Here is a 24566-nt window from a genome sequence, read left to right on the forward strand (position 1 = left end):
GTTGAATGCTTTTGTTCTTAAAATAGTATAATTCTAATATAATTGTTGATTAAACACATAAATTAAAGTTTCGATTTTGGATCCTTAATTTTTCCGAATGAAACCAAAGTACTTAATATTTCATAAAACCTTTTAGGAAAAAAAATTGTCCATTAATTAAAATTAATTTATGGACAGAACAAAATTATTTTTCTTCCAATAAATTAACTTGTATGTAAAGTCATGTTGAGAAAGATTCGTTTAAAATTTCTTTTATTAAGGCAAATCATGGACTTGCAAAGAAAAACCCTAACGTGAATGAAACAATCATGATAGGTTTTTGAAAAGAAGAACCTTCTTTCTGAATGAACCATTTCACAATGAAAAACAAATTCCTTTACATACTTCGGATTAAGTCATCAAAATGAAGACTTTTCATTTGGGATTCATCTTTCTACGTGAACTAATAAAAAGACCCTTCTTTTGTTAACTCAAACCAGAAAGAATTAAATTCTAATTTCCTTTAATTGAGACATTATACAAGGAAGCAAGCTCCAAGATGATGGGAGAAGTTACAAATGTAACATACAACTCATGATACCTCTGTAAGTGTGTGTTAGTGAGATCAACCTTAAAGGAGAGCTACACGCATCATAAAAGTAAAACGTGAAATTGGCTTCACCCATGCCACCAAAACATCCTTGGTTGAAACATTTCAATCCTTAATGCTGACTTCTATATGCACAAGTTGAGCACTTCCCTTATGCATCCTTGTTAGCTTGATCTGTCATAGGGGTATCTGCACTGCCTTCATTTGTGAGTGTTGCAGGGAAACCTGCTTGCTCCTTTTCCAGATGGGTACTGTGATCCAATTTTGGTTGCTCTAGAGAACTGCCCTCAACTGGATTGGTTGCTGGTGGAGATGAACTCGGCACTGTGCGGTTTGTTTGCTCTTGATTTGCATCAGTGATATCGTACTCGGATAAAAGATCCATGAATTCATTCAGCAATCTTTGGACTTTTCTGTTTGATGCCATGGATGGAAGAATATCTTCCCTAAGGAGCTTGTGTTTCCTCATTCCCTGCAAAGATTCAGCTGGAACATTTGAGAAACTGAGTAGATCATGTTTCATGTTACCTTCTGTACTGTTTAACCATTTCCAACTTGACTCACTTTTAATAATTAGTAATAGAAACTGGGTTCAAGCAAAAGAGAGATGTAGACAAAGAAAAGCTTACAAGCACAAAAGGATCCCATGCTAAGTTCTTTGAATCCGAAGATGTTTCCTCGGACATCCCTGTTGGAGGTCCAAGGAAACTCTCACAGACTTCTCGTAAACGAGATTCATCAGCTTCTCTGCAATGGTTTTATAATTTAGTCTGAACTTGTCCAAAATCACAAAGACAACAGAATATATATGAACATATATAATCACAGGTGTTAGATGTTAAGTTGTGTGTTTCTGTTAATTGGGCTTAGCCCATTCTGTATTTAGGGTTTAACCCTTATCTTACATTACAAATAAACTACCCTATGTGTATGCTAAACACATAAGGAAGATTTCTCCTAATCTTCTCCACTATATTTAACATGGTATCTAGAGCACAGGAATAGTTTCCGTCAACTCCACGGTCTCCGGTACCCATCACCGCCGCTGTCGCTGCAGCCGCCGCCGCCGGAGTTCCAGAATCGATCGACGACCACACCATCGGAATCGTCTCGGCCGGGCGACCATCGTGGCACAAAGATCACGGCGAACGGACCACCCACGCGCCTCCACGCGCCGCCGCAACAGTCACCACTGCCGCCGCTTCCCGCCGCGTCGCCAGAGAGTTCCGCCGCCGATCAGAACCGCCGTGATCGCCTCCTCGCCCTCTTTCTGGATCTGTGGTCGTTGCGTCAATCGGAGCACTTTGGATTTTTTAGGGTTTCTCCCTCTCCATGGCTGCCCAACTTGATGATTGGAGTCGGTCTCGCCAACCAGGTAAAGGACGTCCAAAATGTGACCACTGTGGCAAGCTACGCCACAAAATTGATAGATGTTATGCGCTTCATGGACGTCCTCCTCGACCTATAGCAATGGCTAATTCTGATCCACCTCCCCGATCACCGTCTGCAGACCATCCTACTTCATCAAATACCATAAATAACCCTTTACTCTTTCAGGAATTTCTCAGATGGTATGAGGACCGTCAGCACTCTAGTTCCACTACATATGCTTCTGTTATACGCACAGGTACTCCTTTTGTTGGTCTGACTCACTCTCTCGGATCTTGGGTCCTTGACTCAGGCACCATAGATCATATCACTGGTAACAAGTCCTTGTTTTCTTCCTTGTCATGTCTGGTTAATTTACCCTCGGTAACGATGACTGATGGGTCTAGAGTTTCATCTCATGGTATTGGTACTGTTCATATTTTTCCGTCCATATCCATTGATAATGTACTTTATGTCCCTGGGTCTCCTTTTAACTTATTGTCCGTAAGTCGTCTAACTCGTTCCCTTAATTGTGTTATTTCATTTACCAAAGATTCTGTTTGGTTGCAGGACCGGAGTTCGAAACACATGATTGGCACAGGATGTGAGTCTCATGGCCTATATCATCTCAGCCCTTCTCCACATGCTGGCGTAATCATGGAGTCACCATCCCTTCTTCATGCTCAGTTAGGTCATCCCAGTCTTGTCAAACTGCAGCAACTTGTTCCGAGTCTGTCCAAATTATCAAGTTTGTCGTGTGAGTCTTGTCAGTTAGGTAAACATACTCGTAGTTCCTTTCCTCGTAGTGTTTCACAACAAGCGTCATCCCCCTTTTCATTGGTTCATTCTGATATTTGGGGACCTAGTCGTGTTAAGTCAACTTTAGGATTTCAGTATTTTGTTACCTTTATTGATGACTATTCCAGATGTACTTGGTTGTTTCTCATGAAGAATCGTTCTGAGTTGTTTTCTATTTTTCAAACTTTTTTCAATGAAATAAAAACTCGGTTTGGGGTTTCTATTCGCACTTTACGCAGTGATAATGGCCGTGAATACCTTTCTCAACAGTTTAAACATTTTATGGCTTCTCATGGCATTCTTCACCAAACCTCATGTGCTTATACCCCTCAACAAAATGAGGTGGCTGAGCGCAAGAATAGACACCTTATTGAAACAACTCGTACCCTTCTCATTCATGGTCAAGTACCCTCACGTTTTTGGGGTGATGCTGTTCTCACAGCATGTTATCTTATCAACCGCATGCCATCTTCTGTCCTAGAGAACAAAATTCCTCATTCTATCTTATTTCCTCAAGACCCTCTACATCCATTACCTCTTAGAGTTTTTGGGTCTACATGTTTTGTTCATGATTTTAGTCTTGGTCTTGATAAGTTATCTCCTAGGTCTCACAAATGTGTCTTCTTAGGATTTCCACGGTCACAAAAGGGCTATAAGTGTTTTTCCCCTTCCCTCAATCGTCATTTTATCTCTGCTGATGTCACTTTTGATGAATCTTCTTTTTACTTTACACATCTATCTTCTAGTTTTGTACCTCTCCTTGTTACTATTGATATTCCTCTTATATGTGATCCTCCTGGTGATCTTATGTATCTATCTTATGTATTAAAATTAAGATTTAAGACAACACACTTTTCCTACATAAATAATATATGTCATCTTCCTAACAAGAAAAGTCTTGAAGACAGCTAAAAGGGGTTGCATTTCTTTCATCTTATAAACAGGTCACAAAAGCACCATCAGAAGATTTTTAGCAGAAGAATATGTACTACACCACAAAAAACTAAAAGTGCATATAAACCTTGCGCATGTTTTATGTAAGGTCAATGAAGTGCTAAACTTGTATTTGAAGGATATCTCAAAGAAAAGAGAGAAGAATAGCACCTTGCAAGAAAGCGTACGTATGCCAAAAGGCATTGGCGATATTCATTAGGGGACCCCAAAGCCAAGGAAGAAGCCAATTGAGTTTCCAAATGGGCACGCGTCTGTACTCCATCATCAGTAATTCTGTATCATGGTAGTCATGATCAGAAAGTGCTCTTTTAAAACAGAAGAATTCTTACAAAAGTGGGAAGGGGTTAAAGTTACACACATGAGGAAATAATTAAAGGTTTTTCAATTTTATTGATGCATTGAAGACAGGGTAGAATATGACAGATGAGATTCTGCAATGAAGATGGTGCTACAGTATTTCTCACTGGCATCTTTCATGATAATGCATATTATATAAAATGATGTCAAACAAATGAAGTTTGAGTCACATCGTTAAAAGAGAAGATGACAAAAATTTGACTAAGATGGTTAGGCCATGTGAGAAAAGAATAAAGAGGATTGAATGTGAAAAATGTTCATCAAATGAACGTTATGGGGTAAATATTTGACTACATACCTAGTCCAACCTGGCTTCCGGGCCAAATATTTTCTAAGATCAACCTGCAATGCTGCCAGCTCACCGCTTTGAATCGAACCCAAACTCCAAGAGCTGGAAAAATTTGATGCAGGAAAGCAATCATCTGCAACCCTCAGCCAACACTTGACATTCATATCAAATAAGAAAGCATGACGAGTGGCCAACACTACGAGAGGGGAACCCGATTTTGATAGTTTCACAGATATAACTTTAATGGTTCCTGAAAAGAAATGGTAAATTTTAAGAAAACATAGAGCCACTAAAAAAATACAAAAATCATTGGAAAACCAGTACAAGGAAAAAATAAATAAGGTGTCATACAGAGGCCGTAGCTAAGGACCAACAATCTCCAATATCAAAGAAATGAAGATAGTATATGGTACCTGCATCTTTAGCAGATGTGTTAGGACTTGAAGAAACCAGAGAAGACAATGAATGTTGAAGAAGACAAGTTCGGTTGAATAAATCCCATAAGTACAGGGATCCATCCCTTGTCACCAGCAGTAATGTCCAGCGTTCGTCACAGTCTATAAATGTTGCTGCAGAACCCATCATCATGGTAGGCATTGCTCGTCTACCACCCTTTGTGTAAATCTTTTCGGAAGCAAACAAAAGAAAAAAAATTAGAGATTTCTACAGCTTAAGATTTACAGCTTGCACAAGCACTAAAATAATATACACTATGCCCATAATTTTACAACCTTAAAAAATACATCACACTACATACAAATTAGCACTAGTCACAAGGTACTCAAGCACTTATGAGAATAGTAACTCAACAACAATACTTTTTTCTGAAATCAGAATACCAAAAGATAATGGGAGTAAAGGGAGAGGAGTACAGAACTTGAGATACAAACAGTAAAATATTGACAGAGATATCTCTCTTTCACTGAACTGGTTTATTGTTTCAACCTCAACGTCTTGTATTATAGGATATTGTAGGTGTCAGCAACTTTCCTAATCAATTCAAATCATACAACTAAAATATTTAAGCTTATGTCAGTGGTATGCATGCAAGGAACACACCAATTAACAACTTGAATGGACTTGATTAATGCATAAGAGATGTTACCAAGATACCAAAAGGTATAAAACATGTGATGAAACCCTCAAAAGGCATAGACGAGATAAACTTGAAAAAGAGAATAACTTTATCATTTTCATTCATATAAATTGCATTCTTCTTACCTCTATTTGTAGCAATCTAATCTTCTAAAAAAGGAAAATAAGGAAACAATATAATGAAAAATAATCTAGAAGATCCAACAAATATTTTCTCTAATTAGAAAGATTCTATAGATATTTTCTCTAATTAAGAAGATTCTATAGATATTTTCTCTAATTACAACAGATAACTCTTAAGATATTAAAACATGAGGGTATTGAAAAGAAAACCCAACTAACTTCAATAATACCAAGGGAAACTATTGTAAAGGATCTGGGGTACGACTACCAGACCTCGACATACAGTCATAAATCAAATCACAACATATAAGAAATGTTAACAAAAATTTAGTAGTGAAAGAAAATCATGCATATACATGTGAAAAAACAATTTACCAGCAGACATCCATCTTCACACCCAACTGCCCAAAAATTTCCATTGCCAGCTAAAACAGTAACTTTTTCTGATATCCAATCAGACCATAGTATCTGAGACCCCTTCGAGCACACGATTTCTGTTTCTTTCATCATAGATGTATTTCCCAGCCCTACAATGTCATTTACAGCATGTTCTCTCGACCGTGCTTCCAAAAGAATAGGCGAAGAATCTTCTCCGCTTTTCTTGTCAAATACTCTAATGGAAAGTGTACCACTACAAGAAGCTGAAGAACTGGATGTCATCAAATTGACCGACTGGTCAACATTGACACTTCCATCACCCGCAGAAGCTGGAACCTTCTCAATCACTAGGCTCTCAGAAATTGTGGTCTTGGAAGTAACCCCGGAACGCTCTTTCAAATCAGTATTTCTCCCATGTGCTCCTCCCAATGTACTTACTCTTACACCATCATCATTGGAAACAATTCGGTCAGTATCCTTTCTGTGATCCGAAGACACTGCAGGAAAATCAAGTGATTGCTGAACTGCACCTGAAATGTTTTCCTGTTGAACAGGTACTCCAACTGCTTCTGGAATAATTCTTTTACGGCCATCAGGTCGTCTATATTCTCTTTGCTTGACAGGACTAGAAATCCGGCCAGAAGTTGTAGCTTTGTTTGATGCATCACCAACTGGACCTACACTCTTCTTACTATCATCATTTTGAGGCTCAGCATTCTTTGTAGTAGCCCCCGCATCAGCATAAGCTTTTGCCTTAATTTGGTTTTGCTGAACATCCGAAACCACTTTTTTGCTAGTTGTTAGCTTGGCAGAAGCAGCTTCTAACAGTAACTGTGCTGGACTTTCAGCTAAGTTTGCTTTACGACCCTTCACATCACCATAACGACTTCTCTTCAACTCGTCTAGCTCAGCATCACCTAATCTCTGACCAAGTTCCTTTACCTCAAAATGAAATGTAGCCACGGACCCATCCAAGGAACATGCAAAAAGTGAATATCCATCAGGGCTCCTGTTTGAAAAGGGAAAAGAAAGAACAGCAAATAGGAGTCACTCACACAAAATAAAAAATTCAAAATAAATATCAATTAAAAATACAACATTCACATATCACGTCAACCACAACCAGATATGAAGAGAAGTACCAGGACAAATCCACAACACTTTGAGTAAAAAAATGCTTAGCCACAAATAGAGGACGAGGACTTGCAGTAGTCCAAACTGTTATAGTTCGATCCTGACTTCCAATGGCAATAACATTGTAAGGCTGTGGCTCTTTGCTTCCGGTCTTGGAAGTGCCATTGGACCACCCAACGGGTACAGATTTCATTTCCTGAGCATTGGTCAAATTTCTTCTGAACATAGAATGGTTGAACTTCACCACAATGATTGGAGCATTGTGTCCTAGAAAATCAAACGTTGCAGACCATTCCCCTCTCTCTAGCACTGGGGCAGAATGCCTTGGCTTCTGGAAACCATGAGTAGTGGTGATAAAATGACCACAAGGTGACCATCCAAGACGCCTGAAAAAGGTTGATCCAAGCTGAAAGGAAGATATGTTAATTAGGAAATAGAGTTGCTTATTCCACAAGAAAAGTTTTCAAATTATAAACTTACTGATTTTGCCCAGTGACCATCTGTCCTATGGGCAAGACTCCAATCACTAGTTCGCCAAATAATTACAGTTTTATCATCAGATTGACTTGCTATAAAAGAGCCAATAGGATCCCAGGCAACCCCCTTAACCAGACTAGAGTGGCCCCTTAGAACAGCAGTGCAAATGCCATTGCTCATATTCCATATGTGGATAGTGTTGTCCAAACTCCCACTAGCCAATGCAGAATCATCAGGAGACCAATTAAGATCCACCTACTTTAAGCACGGAGAAATAGATCCCAAGTTAATGATGATCATTGAAAATGCAACACGCTTTTGAACAAGCAGCTAGTTATCCATTTAGATGATAAATTGATTCATTAAAATATGAGAGCAAATGGCAGAATGGAATTAAATGGTTGACACAAGAAACTATTTTTTGCAAAGGATGAGATTGAAAAATAAAAGCAATAGCATTACCACATCTGCAGTGTGCCCTCTCAAAGTCATTGCAACTTTCCAGTTTTCAATATCTGGGGGCTCTCCACTGCCAAATTCAGTGGTTCCTGAACCAGGTTTTCTCTCATGAATTAATATAGCCTGATCATCGGACCCTGATGCAACAAACCTTCCATGTTTTGCCCACCTAACACAGTTGACAGATCCAAAGTGATCCCGCAGGGTTGCAAGAAGCCTTTGAGAAGAGGCATCACTTTCTATGTCAGTACTAACAGACTTCATATTCCATATTCGAACCTGCATAATACATAGTTGAGAATGTAATTGTATGAAAATTAATTCAGGTACTTAAAACAGATTAAGAAATTAAAGCTGAAAAAAGGACCCAATGTAGTCCTGTCCTGAAGGTCAGAAGTGGTATACAGCTGGTTTTCTCCAACATAAAGGAAGATCATTACTAAGGTAGCCAGGAAACTTATGAAAACAAAACAAGTGAAGAAAATCAATAAACTGTAGCACAACTACTGCACATGACATACTACTTAGATGTGTACCTGAACCTGACATTAGGCACCCTACTAATGTTAGATCTTTAGTATTTCTTACTCTTTAGAACCAGAAAGTAAACACGAAGTTCAGTTTACCTTGAATGAAGAAAAATATTTAACAATTTCTATACTTAATTAGAAATTTTGATCAATGATTACTATTAATGGAAAATATAAATAAAAACATTCATCTACATCCAATGAAAAGAAAGAACAATAAAAAAAATCCATATTCAAAAATTAGGGTATTGATAAGTTTAAAATCTTAAAATAAAAATGGGAAGTTATTTCCCAGAATACCATATAACTGAACATCCAAAATTCAAAATTATCCACAACTGAACCTTGAAGACAGTAAAAAATTACTTACCTTGTGGTCACCACCACCAGTAGCAAACCTGAGCCCTCCGGGTTGAACATCAATGGAGAAAATTTGCATACCTTCATGCCTAACCCAACTAGGTTTCTCGGCTATCATCTTCCCCAAGAAATAAAATTTCTTCTTTCACACAAAAGACACGATCTTTCTTCCACTCTGCTTGCTGCAAATTCAAAAGAAGAAAGAAGTTTGAATTTGGGGACAGCGAAATGAGAAGAGAACTTCACCCACTACGCCCAAAACTCGCAAATCCCTGGTTCTGAATCCCCCAAAGTACAGTGAAACCGAGACAGTAAAAAAAGAACAGAAATTTAACATGTACCGACTTTAAGGGTTTTGCAATTTTCCTCAAAGGGTGAAAAACCTAAATTGAAGAACAACCCTGAAAAAAAAGACCTTCTTTTGTATATAAAAAATAAAAATAAAAATAAAAATAAAAATAAAAAACAAAAGGGACAACGAGGGCCTAATCTTGGGGATAAATGGACAAAAACCCTAAAAAGTGAAGATGTTGGTCGTGGAGAAGATCGCAGGCTAACTTCCTCCTTAACGGTCAAATCTACCTAAACTTCGAATGACTAAAAAATAAAAGATAATTTTTTTTAATTTTAATAAATAAAAAGAAGAAGCAGCAGCATAGAGATTGAAAAAGAAAATGGTACAGTGATGGAATTAAATGGGTAACTTACTTTATGAGTGAGGCTTTCAAATTCCCAAACCTTGAATGTGCAGATTCTCACTGGTTAGTAGCACTAAGAAGCAAGAAAGTATATATACAATTATTTAAGCAGAAACAAATACACAGAAATTGTATAACATTCGTTTTTTTCAAAATAAATATGAGGGATGCGATGTTTCTTTGCAGTGTCGGGTTTTAGTTTAATGTTTACTTGTTAGGGAAGAATTTAACCTATTTAAAATTGATAAATCCATACACTAAATAAGGTTATAGGTTAATAAATTATTCTTACATATATAAATTTATCGTTAATAAGAAAATATAACATTAAAACTAGTGAAATATGCATCTTCACAGTGTTTTTTTTAAATAATAAAATTATAATTATACAAGTAAATATAAATACTTATTATAATAAAAAAATTAGTTTTATTTATTTTATAAAACAAGTTATAAAGAGTTATTTTATTTTTAAAAATTATTAAATTAAATAAAACATCAAATAAAAATATAGTTAAATTTTAGAAATCGATTAATTAAAAGATAAATTTGACAATTATTTTAATTTAAAAATTATTTATTGAGGGTAAAGTTGAAAAACGAAACATATATACCAAAATGGTCAATTTTCTTTATATAATTATATAAAAGTGTAAATACTGTTAATTAAATTTAAAAAAAAAAAAATTGTTAAGAAAGTATAAAACAGAATATGAATTAAACTCACTTTCAATACAAATTTAATTTAATTTTTTAAAAACAAATTTAGCCACTAGATAACATAAAAATAAATTAAAATTAATTTATATATAACTCAAGAATAAATTAAAAAAAACTGATATAAAAAATTAAAATCAGTTTCAAAACATGAGAAAATAGGACCTTTTGTTTCTATATAAATTAAAATATAGCTTGTAATACCGTGAGTCCGGTGACATATATTGGTTTATAGCATTTTTCTAAAAGAAAATATCTTTTTTATGATAACCAAGTTGAGAATAAACTAAAGAAAAGAAAGGACCACTTAGGTTTGGTACAGGGGTACATTTGATGCCATTGAAATATATTGAAGATAGAACAGATTGCATGGGAGAGAAATAAAAGGAAAATAGTATACAATAATATTTTTCAGTTGATTTAATTTTAAAAATTATATTACTATTTTTTATTTATAATTTTAAACAATTTCATTTTAATTATTTTTATTTATATTTAATATATTTATTTATTATTTTATTGTTGATTTTTTATAAACATTATTTACTTACATTATAACAAGCGTAAAATTTGGAAAGAGAACACTCAAGCCTTTCTATATTCAATTAATTATCTGTTTTACTGAATTGACCTAGTCTGATTAATTTATATTTATTTATTAATATATATATATATATATATATATATATATATATATTCTTATTTTGAATACTAGTTATTTTACCATTAAAATTTTTAAAATTTAAACTATGAAAACATATATTCTTTTGAAATTTACTTTTTATTTTATACACTTTTACGTTGTTATATAAAAAAAATGAATTTAGTTCTATTTATCAAATTAAATATTTGAATAATATTAGAAAGGAAGATAATTTAAATTTTGAAGTTATGAAAATGACAGTCACACGTGGGGCTTTTAGTATCAGTTCACGTGTCATTGTCTCCTACTAAAAAACATTTTCCTACTAAAAAACCCAACAGCAAAAGAAACCATAGCCATTATCATGGTGTTTGTAGCCATCATCGTACCTTACACTGCTTAAAAGTATGAAACAAACAAAACCTTCTAAAAAGTCACCATCTTTGGAGTAAAATTTTTCCAACAGAACATGACTTTGAATGCAACTTTAAGGGCATTCTCCAACACTTCAACCAACCCAATTCTCAGACTTGGACGATACCAATTTCACTGTCACTCCAACCCTTTTTTGCAATCTCATGCTGTTACCTTAAATTCAGAGAGTCTTTTAAGGGACACTGACCCTCCCATTGCACAACAACTGTTCGATCAAAGTCCCATTAGAGACCTCAAACGACATAACCGGCTTCTCTTTGGTTCCTTTAGCAATGAACAATCCCAAGAAGCCCTCCACCACTTTGTCTTTCTTTGCCGTTCCAATTTATCTCCCGATGAGTTAAGCATGTGCTATGTTTTGGATTATTGTGCTGGTTCCTCTGATGGGACTGTCGGTGAACAAGTGCATTGTCAGTGTGTCAAATGTGGATTGGTGCATCATGTTAGCGTAGGAAACTCTATTGTTGATATGTACATGAAAAATGAAAATTATAGAGACGGGAGGAGAGTTTTTGATGAAATGGGTCACAGGAATGTGATGTCTTGGAATTCCTTGCTCACAGGTTATTCGTTGAATGGGTTTAATGGTCAGGTGTGGGAGTTGTTTTGTCAGATGCAAGTTGAGGGATATAGGCCTAACTATTATACTGTTTCTACGGTAATTCCAGCTTTGGCCAAGCTGAGTGTGGTTGCTGTAGGAATGCAAACTCATGCCATGGTTGTAAAGCTCGGTTTCGAGGCAGAAAAAGTCGTGTGCAACTCTCTGATTAGTATGCTTTCAAAGTCAGGGATGCTAAGAGGTGCTAGAGCTATTTTTTATGGCATGGAGAACAAGGATTCAGTTTCTTGGAATAGCATGATTGCTGGACTTGTGATAAATGGACAAGATTTGGAAGCTTTTGAAATATTTAACAACATGCAACTTGCAGGGGCTAAGCCTACAAGCGCGACATTTACATCTGTTATCAAGTCATGTGCCAACCTTAAAGAATTGGGGTTGTTAAGAGTGCTGCACTGTAAGACTCTTAAAAATGGGTTTTCCAATCACCAAAAGGTACTAACAACGCTCATGGTAGCATTAACTAAGTGCAAGGAAATGGATGATGCCTTCAGTTTATTCTCCTTGATGGAGGGGGTTCAAAGTGTGGTTTCGTGGACTGCGATGATCAGTGGTTACTTGCAGAATGGGGGAACTGATCAGGCTGTGAATTTGTTTTCTCAAATGAGGAGTGAAGGTGTCAAACCAAATCATTTCACTTATTCTGCCATCCTTACTGTGCAACATGTTGCTTTCATTTCTGAAATACATGCAGAAGTCATCAAAACTAACTATGAGAAGTCATCTTCGGTGGGAACTGCACTTTTAGATGCTTATGTTAAGATAGGAATTATTAATGATGCTGTTAAAGTTTTTCAACTAATTGAAGTCAAGGACGTAATAGCTTGGTCTGCAATGCTAGCGGGATATGCCCAAGCTGGAGAAACTGAAGAAGCTGCTAGAATCTTTCACCAATTAACAAAGGAGGGGATTAAACCAAATGAATTTACCTTTTGCAGCATCATTAATGCCTGTACAGCTCCAACAGCATCAGTAGAGCAAGGAAAACAATTTCATGCTTATGCAATTAAACTGAGATTGCATAATGCTCTGTGTGTAAGTAGTTCCCTTGTTACCATGTATGCAAAGAGAGGCAACATTGATAGTGCACATGAAGTTTTCAAAAGGCAGAAGGAGAGGGACTTGGTTTCATGGAACTCAATGATCTCTGGATATGCACAGCATGGTCAGGCAAAGAAAGCATTAGAGGTATTTGAAATGCAAAAACAAAAATTGCAAGTGGATGCTATAACATTCATTGGTGTCCTTTCTGCCTGCACTCATGCTGGCTTAGTGGAAAAAGGTCAAAACTACTTCAATGCAATGATCAATGATCATCATGTTAATCCAACAATGGAGCACTACTCCTGCATGATTGACCTATATAGCAGAGCAGGGATGGTGGAAAAAGCCATGGATATCATAAATGGGATGCCATTTCCACCAGCTGCAACCGTGTGGCGCATTGTTTTGGCAGCTTCCCGAGTACACCACAATATAGAGCTTGGGAAACTTGCAGCTGAAAAAATTATTGCACTCGAACCAGAAGACTCAGCTGCATATGTACTATTATCAAATATGTATGCTGCGGCAGGAAACTGGCAAGAGAAAGTCAGTGTTAGAAAACTAATGGATAAGAGAAAGGTGAAAAAAGAACCAGGGTACAGTTGGATTGAGGTGAAAAACAAGACTTACTCATTCTTGGCCGGTGATTTGTCGCATCCTTTGTCAGATCATATTTACTCAAAACTTTCAGAGTTAAATACCCGGTTGAGGGATGCAGGTTATCAGCCTGATACAAATTATGTGTTTCATGATATTGAAGATGAACAAAAAGAAACGATTCTTTCTCACCATAGTGAAAGGCTTGCCATTGCCTTTGGCTTAATAGCTACACTTCCTGGAATTCCCCTCCAGATTGTGAAGAATCTTAGAGTTTGTGGAGATTGCCACAGCTTTATTAAGTTAGTATCACTCATTGAACAGAGATATATTGTTGTTAGAGATTCAAACCGATTTCACCATTTTAAAGAGGGTTTGTGCTCATGTGGGGACTATTGGTGATGTTTGGGCTAATATGCTTTATTTGTTTCGAAGATTCTTTGGCTGATCAGACCTTTGTTTTCCACAGAATCCATGAATCTTCTCCAAGGCATAAATTCTCATGGCAACTTTAAGGAAAGAGTGTAATTGGAATTGAAATCCATACGTATACTTTTGAGGTAGATAATGGCAATGAGTATGATGATATTGGTTTTCCACTCTTGGATCGACCATTGTAGATGTAATTAACGAAGAAAAGAGCATTTGCTAAAATTTGTTGGCTGATTCCAGGAATCCTGAAAGTCCCTACACAATTTGATGCTGGATTGGTTCCTGCTATGATTTGTTTAGTTATTTGCTAGACTAGCTAGGAGAAAAGCCTGAAAAAGTTTCTAGCAAATAATTCCATTTACCCTTAATCAGTAGTTACCTGTTAACCTTCTTAATTCCAACATTTTTGTTGAAATTTTGAATTTTTTTCTATTTAAATATTTTTAAAATTTAAGATAATATTAATTATGTTGTTATTAATTATATATTTACTTAATTAACTTATATATACGTTGGCTCTGACAAAAAATAAAAATAAAATTAATATATATATATATATAACTATTTTATTGGGATGGGGGCAGTTATTACATTTCTTGATTTCTAAAAAAGAATATAAAAAGACAAATATAAAGATATGTGGAGAAATTATTTATTCCATGAATAGGTAATTGGAAGCGTATAAAATATACGCGTGCACACGACATCTCTATTACCAATTTTGTTTGGAAAAGTAAAACTGGGAAAAACTATATCTTATTATCACTTTCTAAACATTACAGAAATCAAAATTTAAAATGCGATTGCTTGGATATTCTAAATTTTAAGAGGGTATGCGTGCTTTTTCCTTCCTGAACCGATAAAAGACAATAATATGTATACCAAAATCACGCCATAAATGAGTTAGAATTTAATTTCAAAGATGTTTAAAAATTTATATTTGCTTGAACTTCTTCAAGATTTATTTCAAGTGTCATAACCTTTTAGTCTGATCCCAATGCACTTTAATCTTTTGAACCATTTGTCAATTTCTATCAACAACATAAAATATCCCGTAATGCAAAAATTTGTAGGAAAAAATAAACAAACATAAGGGAGTCAGGCTCTAAAGCTTTGGACAAAACTCAAGCATATCTCGTCTAAATCATTTTATTACATAATTTCCCTAACACTGCCCATGTCCCTGAATCATATAATTCCAGCGAGCATGACAATATATAAATTTAATAACTCTTGCTGGTTGATTTAGTCATACTGAAATCCTGATAACGTCCAGGAAAAAAGTATCAAACAAAAGCTGTGATGTGAGCTAACAATGTAATAGCAATAGCAATAGTATACAGACAATGGCTTTTACAAGAATCAGGGCTAACTAGTCAGTTGAATAGAGCTACATTCTATATGATTACAATTAGTCAAAGCAGTTTATGCAAAGTAGAATATCCTGGTCGACATGGCATCTTTTATTAAGAGTCTTTCGTAAGTCCCATCAGCAGTTATTTTTACTGCATCATATTTCCTGAGTTTCTGATCCGTCTCGAAACTAAAAAGCACTAAAATCTATGGCTATCCTACATCCAAAGCAAACATAAGAACCAGAATCACACAAGTTATTTTTTCAAATCATTTCAGATTCTGTTATACACAATTTAGAAGTAAAATGAGTATCGATCGACCTTTATAAATCCACCTCGGTACAAAATACAAAAGGGGCTTTTGCATCCCCCAGAACAAAATGAAAAAGATGCATTTCATTTGATCCAACAGCTAAATAAATTACAGGTTATAACATTATATTTGAAACCAGTGTGGACCCTTCGGAGTGAAATTCCATCAGTATTAACCTTCCTCTCCAAACTCCTTCGTGAATCTCTCGTGAACATCAAGGTCGGATTTGCTTACTGTAGGCCTTTGTCTCGCGAGTACCTTCTCAAAATCTGTCCTCGTAATAGGAGGTGGAAGGATCTACAATAAGTTTCAAAGTAGTAAGCACTTCCCAGCTTCAATTAGAGATATAACAAGCTCGTCCTAAGACAACTCGACTTCTCCAATTATCATTAAGAAAATGAAGACACTTGGAACCGTCCTACTACCATAAAAGACAATACGCATTAAATACCTTAGAAGCAAGTCCTTTTGTAGCAAGATCCTGCATTGTGGTTTGTACAGAACCCTGTTGCTTTGGTCCACACGGGATCCACATACCCTCGGGATTTTTAAAGAAGAACATTGCATCTTGGGTTTTGCGAACAGGTTCAAATAACACATCTTTTACCTGAAGAGCAAGTCCAATTTTTTTTTACTTGAGATTCATCAAGTATAAGATTAATGAAACCAATCATTTCACATAAAAGCAAACTTACACAGACAGAGATATCTGAACCAGAAAACCCCTCTGTCCTGCTCGCCAAGTACTCAAAATCACTTTCAGTCAAGTTATTAGGAGTATCTCCCAGATGCACCTGCTCATTTATTAAGCCCGCAAAATAGCATATTAAACCCATATATTTGTATAGCACAACAAAATCCACCATTCAACAATCAAAGTACATTGTACTTGCCTTGAACATGTGTTGGCGAGCCTTCAAATCTGGTAGTGGAATATATATGCGCTTATCAAATCTTCGCCTTATTGCCTGCAATTACAAGTGGCGTAGTGAAAACAACATAGTATTAATTCTATATGGGATTGCATAAACAAATATCATTTCTGTCTGACCTGGTCTAAGGCATAGGGTGTATTTGTTGCTGCAAGAACAAGAACTTTCTGATCATTGTGCCCTACACCCTACAATGTAAGTGGATAAACTATATTAAATAAAACAGAGAGAACATATACCAAAAATGTTGGAAACTTCCCTGATGTTAATAGCAAAAAAATGAATTAAAACGAGAGAATAAAAACAGATAAGCAAGCCATATATTCTGACAATATTATACAAAGTAGCAACAGCTGGGTTTAACTTAAAATAAAACAGTGTAAAAGAGAACCAGAACCTAGCATTTCTTTGAGACGTAGACATAAGATAGAGAACAATTGAAAATATGCAACTTTATTTGTGAAGTGCAAACATTTCGCCCAAACAAAACAGGACAGGACAGCCAAGTACACCGCAAGGACAACTTTAGTTCCAAGGTGAATATAATATTAGCAATTGTGAAGAATTTGCTTTGAACAAGAAAAACACCAGAGAAAACAACATCCTGATTATAGGTTTAATGAAACCGTAGAATTAGAGCCAGTTCCAAATGTTGCAGTTATATACTCAAACGTGATTGAAGACCCAAAAACAAGTAGCAAGGGCCGATATGAACCAGCTCAGTCTTTCCTTTCAACTAATATAGCCACCTCGCATGAAAAAACAAGAAAAATTTAACTGAATTGTTTTAAACAGATTACTGGTTTAGCCTGTCTAATTTCAAACCAAAAAAAAGGAAGCATGTATGATGTGTTCATAAGCACCCGGCCAAGTGAGGACATAATCCATGGAGGAAGCCACTTTTCAAAATTAATCACATGTGTTTGCGCTTAAAAGGATTTATCAAAGAATTTATCAAATCACATACGTTTTATCATCATGATTTGAAGCTAAGTTAACAATAGTTCCACATATATGGCTATACAACTGTGACTAAGGCAACTTGCCAGCTTGTTGTGCATATGCAATATTGCAATTCATAAGTAAACCAACTAACAATTAAAACTAATACCTGCATCTGAACCAGAAGCTCTGTTTTAATTCGTCTTGAAGCTTCGCTCTCATTGCCTTCCCCACGCTGACCACATAGGGAATCTATTTCATCAATGAATATGATGGATGGGGCACTTTCTCGAGCCATTTCGAAAAGATTTGAAACCAGCTTTTCACTTTCACCCATCCACTTTGAAACAAGGTCTGATGAAGAAACACTGATGGAAGAATTCAAAAGTTAAAAATGCTTGCAAGAAGAACATGTCCACTTATGGACCTACATTCACAACAATTCAAAAGACCATTTTTGAATAGATATCATATCAAACATATCTCAAATTCAAAATAGAACTATTGTCAAGAAAAAGTATAGAGAAAATGGAAAGGTGAATTAGAAGAAAATTACAATCATGCACGTGTCATCTTCTAAAAGCTACAAAAATGGGAAAAAGTACGACACCATTTATCATGATTCAAGAAATTTAAGTGTTAAATCAAATGGTAAATAACATTTATTTTACTTCCTTTAATTAACTTATGCAAACATAAGATTCAAAAACGAAAGAGGAGGGAATATTGCATTCTTTTAGGATTTAACTTTTATTTTTCATATGAATTATTACATATGCAACAATAGCTATCAAACTCGCGAGTTAACCCATCAACTCAGACGAGTTTACATGCCCCATCCAGTTAACTACAAGCAAACTCGTTTTTTAAGTAAAATCAGATGTAGAACCAGTTAACTCGTTCAAACTCACATTTGCAAGCAATTTGGTGAGTTTGACGAGAAGAAAATTTTAAACCAAAAACAAAATTGTTTGGATGCCGTTTGTGAAGAAAACTGCACTGGATTAGGGCTCCAGTGTATTAAGCCCCTTCTTTTGAATCGCTTTCAATTATGTCACTGCATCAACTTCTCTCGCACTCACGTCACTTTCTCACCATTGTCATCGCGCTCGCTCACTGGTCGTCGCACTCGTTCTAACAAATATTTACCCACAGCACTTGGATTACTCTCAGTTGAATTTGATCCATTCCCCCAACATTCTTCCAATTTCAATTTTTCACCACAATTATAAAATATATTATAAATAAGCATTGTTTTTGGTGGAGTGGAGAACAATTATCAAGTCAAATCAATCTAACTCCACTTAAACAAATACACAAAAGAGGGCAGGGGCTGAATATAACTCAAAATAACTTCACTTACACAAAAACAGTGCAGGTGTGACTGGGCAATGACAAGCAAGGGCACCACAACAAGCAATTGCAACAGAGCAAGCTAGGGCAACGACCAACGACAACAATGGTGAGTGTGACATTGACGACGAGCATAATGGCAAGAGAGAGTGACGTGAGTGCGAGAGAGGGTGATGCAGTGGCACGATTGAAAGCAATTCAAAAGAAGGAAGAAGGGGCTTAATAATAAAACATTGGAGCCCTGATCTAGCGAGTTTTCTTCACAAACGCCCCCAAAAAACTTTTTTTAGGGTTTAAATTTTTTTCTCGTCGAACTCACTAAATCACTTACAAATTCACAAGTTTGAACAAGTTAATCGATTCTACATCCGATTTTACTTGAAAACAAGTTTGCTTGCGATTTGACTCAAAAGCCATGACTGGGCATGTAAACTCGTTTGAGTTAACGAGTTAACTCACAAGTTTGATAACCATGACTATACCGCTCAGTCGTCTTGTTTAGAGTTTTGAACTAAAGTGAAGATGGCTTCACAAGGGGTGATGACCATGAACCGGTGGGGCTGGTAAAAGCTAAAGTGCTGGTGGTAATACTGTGCAGGATGCTCCACTGTTAGCTTAACTTTTATAGATTTGTTCAATGGAATCTGATGTGGGATTGGAGTATGTAGGTACTACAAAGTTTCAATGCATATTCTGTCAAAAAGTATATACTGGAGAAATATATAGGTTTAACCAACACTTCTCTCAACCAATTCAGAATGTTGAACCTTGCAAAGCTGCTCCAAAATATGTGAAAATGGAGTCATTGGGAGTTTTGGCTGGTTTTAGACAAAATCAAGGGTGGTAAAGGAGTGTCAGCTGAAAAGAGAAAAAAAAAACAATGAAGTGAATGGCGTAGAGAATGTTGAAATCATAAACGCATTTGGCTCTGAAGACACAATCAACTCCATGTTTAAGAAGGGTACACTAGAGAATGAATGTCAAGTAATTGCAAGGGCTTTCTACAGAGGTGCCACATAGTGCAATGTGGCTAGAAGTGAAGAATTCTCTATTATGTTAATTCATTGTGCACCATAGCAAAAGGTATTAAACCACTGTCCTATCATAACATTAGAGGAGTAGAGCATTTGAAACAATAAATGAAGTTTACAGTGGAGGCTAATGAAGAAGATAAAACTGTTTGGAAGCATGACTGATTCGTGGACTGACAAGAGACGGCCAAATCTAAACATTTTCATTAACTGACATGAGGAACCTAAAGCTGTTTGGAAAGTGATTGCACAATAATCGTTGATTGACAATTTTATATGTCTGGTTAGCAGCCCCTAAAGGAATAACTTTTTGAAGTCCATTGATGTGTACCACATGTGTAAAACAGAGAGCAAAGCGTTTGAGATGTTTGATGGCCATACAGAGATCAAAAGATTTGCCAATAACATTAAGCATGATATGCAGCTCCTCAGGGCAAGAATATAATTGGACACGGTAATATTTTTAAGATGTGGCATATGAATTGTAATGCATTTATTAGTGTTAGAGATCTCACATCAACTACAATATGGTCAAATTACAGTAACAAGTTGGTGCAAACAGAACCTAACAAGTTGATTTTATGAGATTAAATTAAACATAAAGTCCATTTTGTAAAATAGTAGAAGAGCGGGCTGTCGTAATGAGTGTTTGCTAGGCCCATCGTGTCACCCGATATTAGACCACTGTCAAACCACCCACAAATAACTAGTCCCACACTTGAGATGCTCAATCAGCATAGTCAATAGGTGTGTTGAAGATCTCACATCAACTAGAGATCTAACCAAATTATAGTATAAAAGTGGGTGCAAACCTTACAAACAAGTTTCATGAAGTTGTGATAGGCTTAAAGTCTACTTAAGAATCCTTACCAAACAGCCTATGTTAGCATTATTTGTATTTGTCAAAAGTCAAAACAGAAAGAACCACTTAAAGCAAAAGACAACAACTGATGTATTCATGGCTAGTTTAAAATTTATTAAAAAGAAGTAAGCTAGAAGAACTCCAGTGTTGGATCTTCCTGATGTCTGGTCTAATGATGAGCAGAAAATGATGATGATATTGAAGGTTTACACCGTGGCACCATATATTTCAAATCAAGATGAAATGGAGATGACAACTTGGCTTAAGAACAAGTTGGAGAGGAGATAGTTGGTGATCACGACAAGGAGAATTTGGTTAGCAAAGTAGATGGAGTTCAAAATGAGGATCAAACAGTAGATGCTTATGATTATAATGCAAGCACAGTTGTCAGATTATGCCGTAAAATGTTTTGTGTACCTGTGTTGTAGAATTTATTAAGTTTTATACTACTTTATGGGTTATTACTTATGAATTTGATGCATTTGGATTCTGTAAAATCTTATTAAGACCCCCCCCCCCCCCCCCCCCCCCCCCCCCCCTTCCTGATTTTAGATAAATACCTGAATTTAACTACTTTGAATTCAAGTCTTAATGCCTATAAAATGGTATGCAGTGCGGAAATTGAGATACATGCATTCTTTAACTTACGAATCAGAATCCATTCCAACGGCTTTTCATAAAGGTTATTTAGTTCTATAAACTCCATCCTTCACTTAAACCGTAGAATCAACAATTTTACCTGAAAAATGTGGACTCAGCTTCTGTTGCAACTGCCTTCGCTAAATAAGATTTTCCCGTTCCAGGAGGTCCATACAACAAAAAGGCTCTCCAGGGACGTCTTTTCCCTGAACAAGAAACCAAAGGGAAACACATCAAACATTCAACCAAATTCCAAACAAGAAAATCTCTTCACACTTCTCAGACAAAATGCAACTCATTCTAATTCAGGATTCGTACAACCTAGTGAACCCACCAGTAAAGAACTGAGGGAACTTCACAGGCAAAATCACAGCCTCCTGCAAGGCCTGCTTTGCGCTCTCCAACCCTGCGACGTCGTTCCACTTCACGTTGGGCTTCTCCCTCACGATGGCCGAGTTGAGGCCAGCCCTAAGCTTGGCTTGCTCGGGGTCCTCCCCATCGCCACCACCTTCACCATCCTTGGGCTTGGTCTTGGGCCTGGCGGCTACGGCGGCGTCCCCGTTAGAAGCCGGGCCTGGACCTCCATCGTCGAGGACGGCTCGAATCTCTTCGGCCCGGCGCAGGTACTCGGTGAATTTCTGCGTGATGGCTTCCTTGATCTTAGGGTTCTTCTCGTACTTGAGATGCGTCTTGAAGTACTCCAAGGCGTTCATGTAGAGAGGAAACGCTTTCGCGTAGTTCCCAGCATTGTCTTCCTGCACGGCCTGCTTCACGTACTCTATCGCCTGCTCCTTAAAATTGCTATACATCTTCTTGCGGTCACCACCGATGGCATGTACGATAATCGAGACTTCGGATTCGCGAGTGGGAGGAAAGGAAGAACCCTAGAGCTGCATCGCGATCGTGCGTTGGGCGAATAGGGAGAAAGTGTGGTAGTCGATTTCCAAACCCTAGTTGTAAGAATCGGAACTGATCGGAAATTCGAGGACAGAAGGGGAAAAAGAGTAGAGAAAAACGCAATGTTTGGTTTTGTAATTTTACACCCAAAAATACGCGTTTCGCTTATTTTGTGTGAATTTTCCATCCTTGGGGGTGGCTGAGAGACTACCACCTAATGCGTTGCGTTTTATTGTGATATTTTAAAATGCATTTTTTCTTTATAAATTTAAAAAGAAAATTACACTGTTATTTAATCTAAAATATTTTTCATTCATCATTGAACTTCAAATTTATTTTATAATCGCTTAAAAAAATTCTAAATACTGGAAAAAATATTAGAGAAAAGAAATGAATAAAAAGTTAAATAATTGTGAAAATTAGTCGGAAAGAATTAAGGGAAAAGAAGTTTAAATACAAAATTATACAAACATGGATGATAAAAATATAAGGAATATAAACATAAGGATAATTTGGTCTTTTAGTTACAAAAGTTTTTATTTTTTTTCAATTCGAAAGGATGGCAAATAGAAGTTGACCCATAATTTTATTTTCTTTTTTAAGTAATACCAAACAATATCAATAAATAAAAAATAATAATTTTCTTTCCTTATTTTATTATTTATTTGAGTATAAGTTTTGTTTTCAATGTATTTTTATATATTTTCTTCTTTATTGATGTATATAAATAACAATTATCAATCGGGATTTTAAATAACTTAAATGAAGTTTTAAATTTCAGGTTAAAATAGTTGGTTCTCGTCGGTTTTTTTTTCAAAAATCTTGGTTTTCTGATTACACTAATTTTGAAAATGTTGAAAAATTAGACCATTTTTGTTTTGTGAATTAATGTTTGGACATAAAATTTTGAAGTTTGTTTAAAATTTTAGGACAAATTAAACCTTTAAATGAGTTATTTTTATTTGTTGGTAGTTGATCTCCTCTATAAACTCTAATATCTTTCAACATGCTCATAATATGAACTTAATCATACTATGAACTAGTAGTACACTCTTAAAAACTTCACACATATTATTCATCAATGTAATACTCCGAGTTATTATAGTGTATAGCAAAAAATTTCTGATCAACTTGAGAGAAATTCTTGTATGATTTGCATAAGATACTAAGGTATCAAAAAGTAAAATGACGTAGAAATGTAAAATATACAAAGTTTTCTTCATCTCCTCCGAGTTTTCCTCACTTTCACCCTCACCCTTTGACTAATTATGTGTTTTGAAACCAAAATAACCTAACATCAACTTTTTGTAATTCTAATATAATGTTATGCAAACAAATTAAAATTTCACCTCATAGAAATACGTTACATAAACATGTTTATTATGATTTATTGTTAACGATTTAAACGTTATTAACGATTTAAACGTTATTAACGATTTAAGCTTATTTATTACACATTTTCAAAATTAAAAACCAGAATCCAATCAAAATTCGATAACCAAATTTAAATTTTAAAAAAAATATATATATATGTGGCCAATAAAATATTTTTATGAATATTTTAATTTCAATATCGCCATAATGAAAAAAAAAATTATAAAGAATTAAGACGTAATTTAAAAAAAATAGTTGTGTTCATTTTTAATCTTTCTATTTTGCAAATAATTTTTTTATCTTTATCTATAACTAAAAGAAAATCATAAATTAGAAAACAATAAGTACAAATTTTAGTTAGATAACTAAAATAACCGTTACCATTGAAACTGAAAGTCCAAAATCAATTTTGGCTTAAATATAGAGATAAAAAACATTCAAGCCAATAAATATTTTCCTATATTATTAAAAATTAATTACTAGTTAATTAATTAAAAATGTTGTAAATATGATATTTTGAATTATGGTCATGACATTTAAGACTTCTTATAAATAATAGATTTTGATATACAATATAGAATTCCATTCCAATGTCAATAAACATAATAATACTTTTAAATTAAATTCTCAAATAAGATTATTCCCAAATTTTCATTTTCTTGGAACTCATGTCAAAAAACCACGAATGTAATTCAAGTTTTACAAGTGTACTTACGCTTAATCCGTATTTATATACTCTTTAATGTAATTCTTTTAATTTGTTAGTCACTGG

General features: G+C 35.4%; 3 protein-coding genes across 7 annotated transcripts; 1 reads left to right on the forward strand and 2 right to left on the reverse strand.

Moving 5' to 3' along the window:
- Nucleotides 1–485: 485 nt before the first annotated feature.
- LOC108334054 (protein HIRA) lies at nucleotides 486–9769 on the reverse strand. 4 transcript variants are annotated; one of them, XM_017569667.2, is made up of 12 exons: nucleotides 9425–9475; nucleotides 9257–9312; nucleotides 8922–9093; nucleotides 8025–8300; nucleotides 7566–7817; nucleotides 7094–7491; nucleotides 5949–6960; nucleotides 4769–4979; nucleotides 4365–4605; nucleotides 3860–3982; nucleotides 1219–1336; nucleotides 486–1061 (listed from the first exon to the last, which is right to left on the reverse strand). In XM_017569667.2, the coding sequence occupies exons 3-12, from the start codon at nucleotides 9027–9029 to the stop codon at nucleotides 741–743; spliced, it is 3060 nt and encodes a 1019-aa protein (XP_017425156.1). In that variant the 5' UTR covers nucleotides 9030–9093; nucleotides 9257–9312; nucleotides 9425–9475; the 3' UTR covers nucleotides 486–740. The 4 variants fall into 4 exon arrangements, with proteins under 4 accessions (XP_017425156.1, XP_017425152.1, XP_017425155.1 ...); XM_017569663.2 differs by lacking the exons at nucleotides 9257–9312; nucleotides 9425–9475 and adding an exon at nucleotides 9620–9769; XM_017569666.2 differs by lacking the exon at nucleotides 9425–9475 and having other exon boundaries at nucleotides 9253–9417.
- Nucleotides 9770–11438: 1669 nt separating this feature from the next.
- LOC108333424 (pentatricopeptide repeat-containing protein At2g27610) lies at nucleotides 11439–14470 on the forward strand. Its single transcript, XM_017568855.2, has one exon. It carries the CDS (start codon nucleotides 11439–11441, stop codon nucleotides 14064–14066), a length of 2628 nt encoding a protein of 875 aa, XP_017424344.1. The 3' UTR covers nucleotides 14067–14470.
- Nucleotides 14471–15687: 1217 nt separating this feature from the next.
- On the reverse strand, nucleotides 15688–22616 carry LOC108334156 (protein SUPPRESSOR OF K(+) TRANSPORT GROWTH DEFECT 1). 2 transcript variants are annotated; one of them, XM_017569833.2, is made up of 8 exons: nucleotides 21858–22616; nucleotides 21624–21729; nucleotides 17808–18006; nucleotides 16816–16884; nucleotides 16658–16732; nucleotides 16460–16558; nucleotides 16216–16371; nucleotides 15688–16061 (listed from the first exon to the last, which is right to left on the reverse strand). In XM_017569833.2, exons 1-8 carry the CDS (start codon nucleotides 22330–22332, stop codon nucleotides 15936–15938), a joined length of 1305 nt encoding a protein of 434 aa, XP_017425322.1. In that variant the 5' UTR covers nucleotides 22333–22616; the 3' UTR covers nucleotides 15688–15935. The 2 variants fall into 2 exon arrangements, with proteins under 2 accessions (XP_017425322.1, XP_052726514.1); XM_052870554.1 differs by lacking the exons at nucleotides 15688–16061; nucleotides 16216–16371; nucleotides 16460–16558; nucleotides 16658–16732; nucleotides 16816–16884 and having other exon boundaries at nucleotides 18005–18065.
- Between the last annotated feature and the right edge of the window lie 1950 nt (nucleotides 22617–24566).

The sequence above is a fragment of the Vigna angularis genome, chromosome 11 (assembly GCF_016808095.1).
Source record: "Vigna angularis cultivar LongXiaoDou No.4 chromosome 11, ASM1680809v1, whole genome shotgun sequence".
Taxonomy (NCBI): domain Eukaryota; kingdom Viridiplantae; phylum Streptophyta; class Magnoliopsida; order Fabales; family Fabaceae; genus Vigna; species Vigna angularis.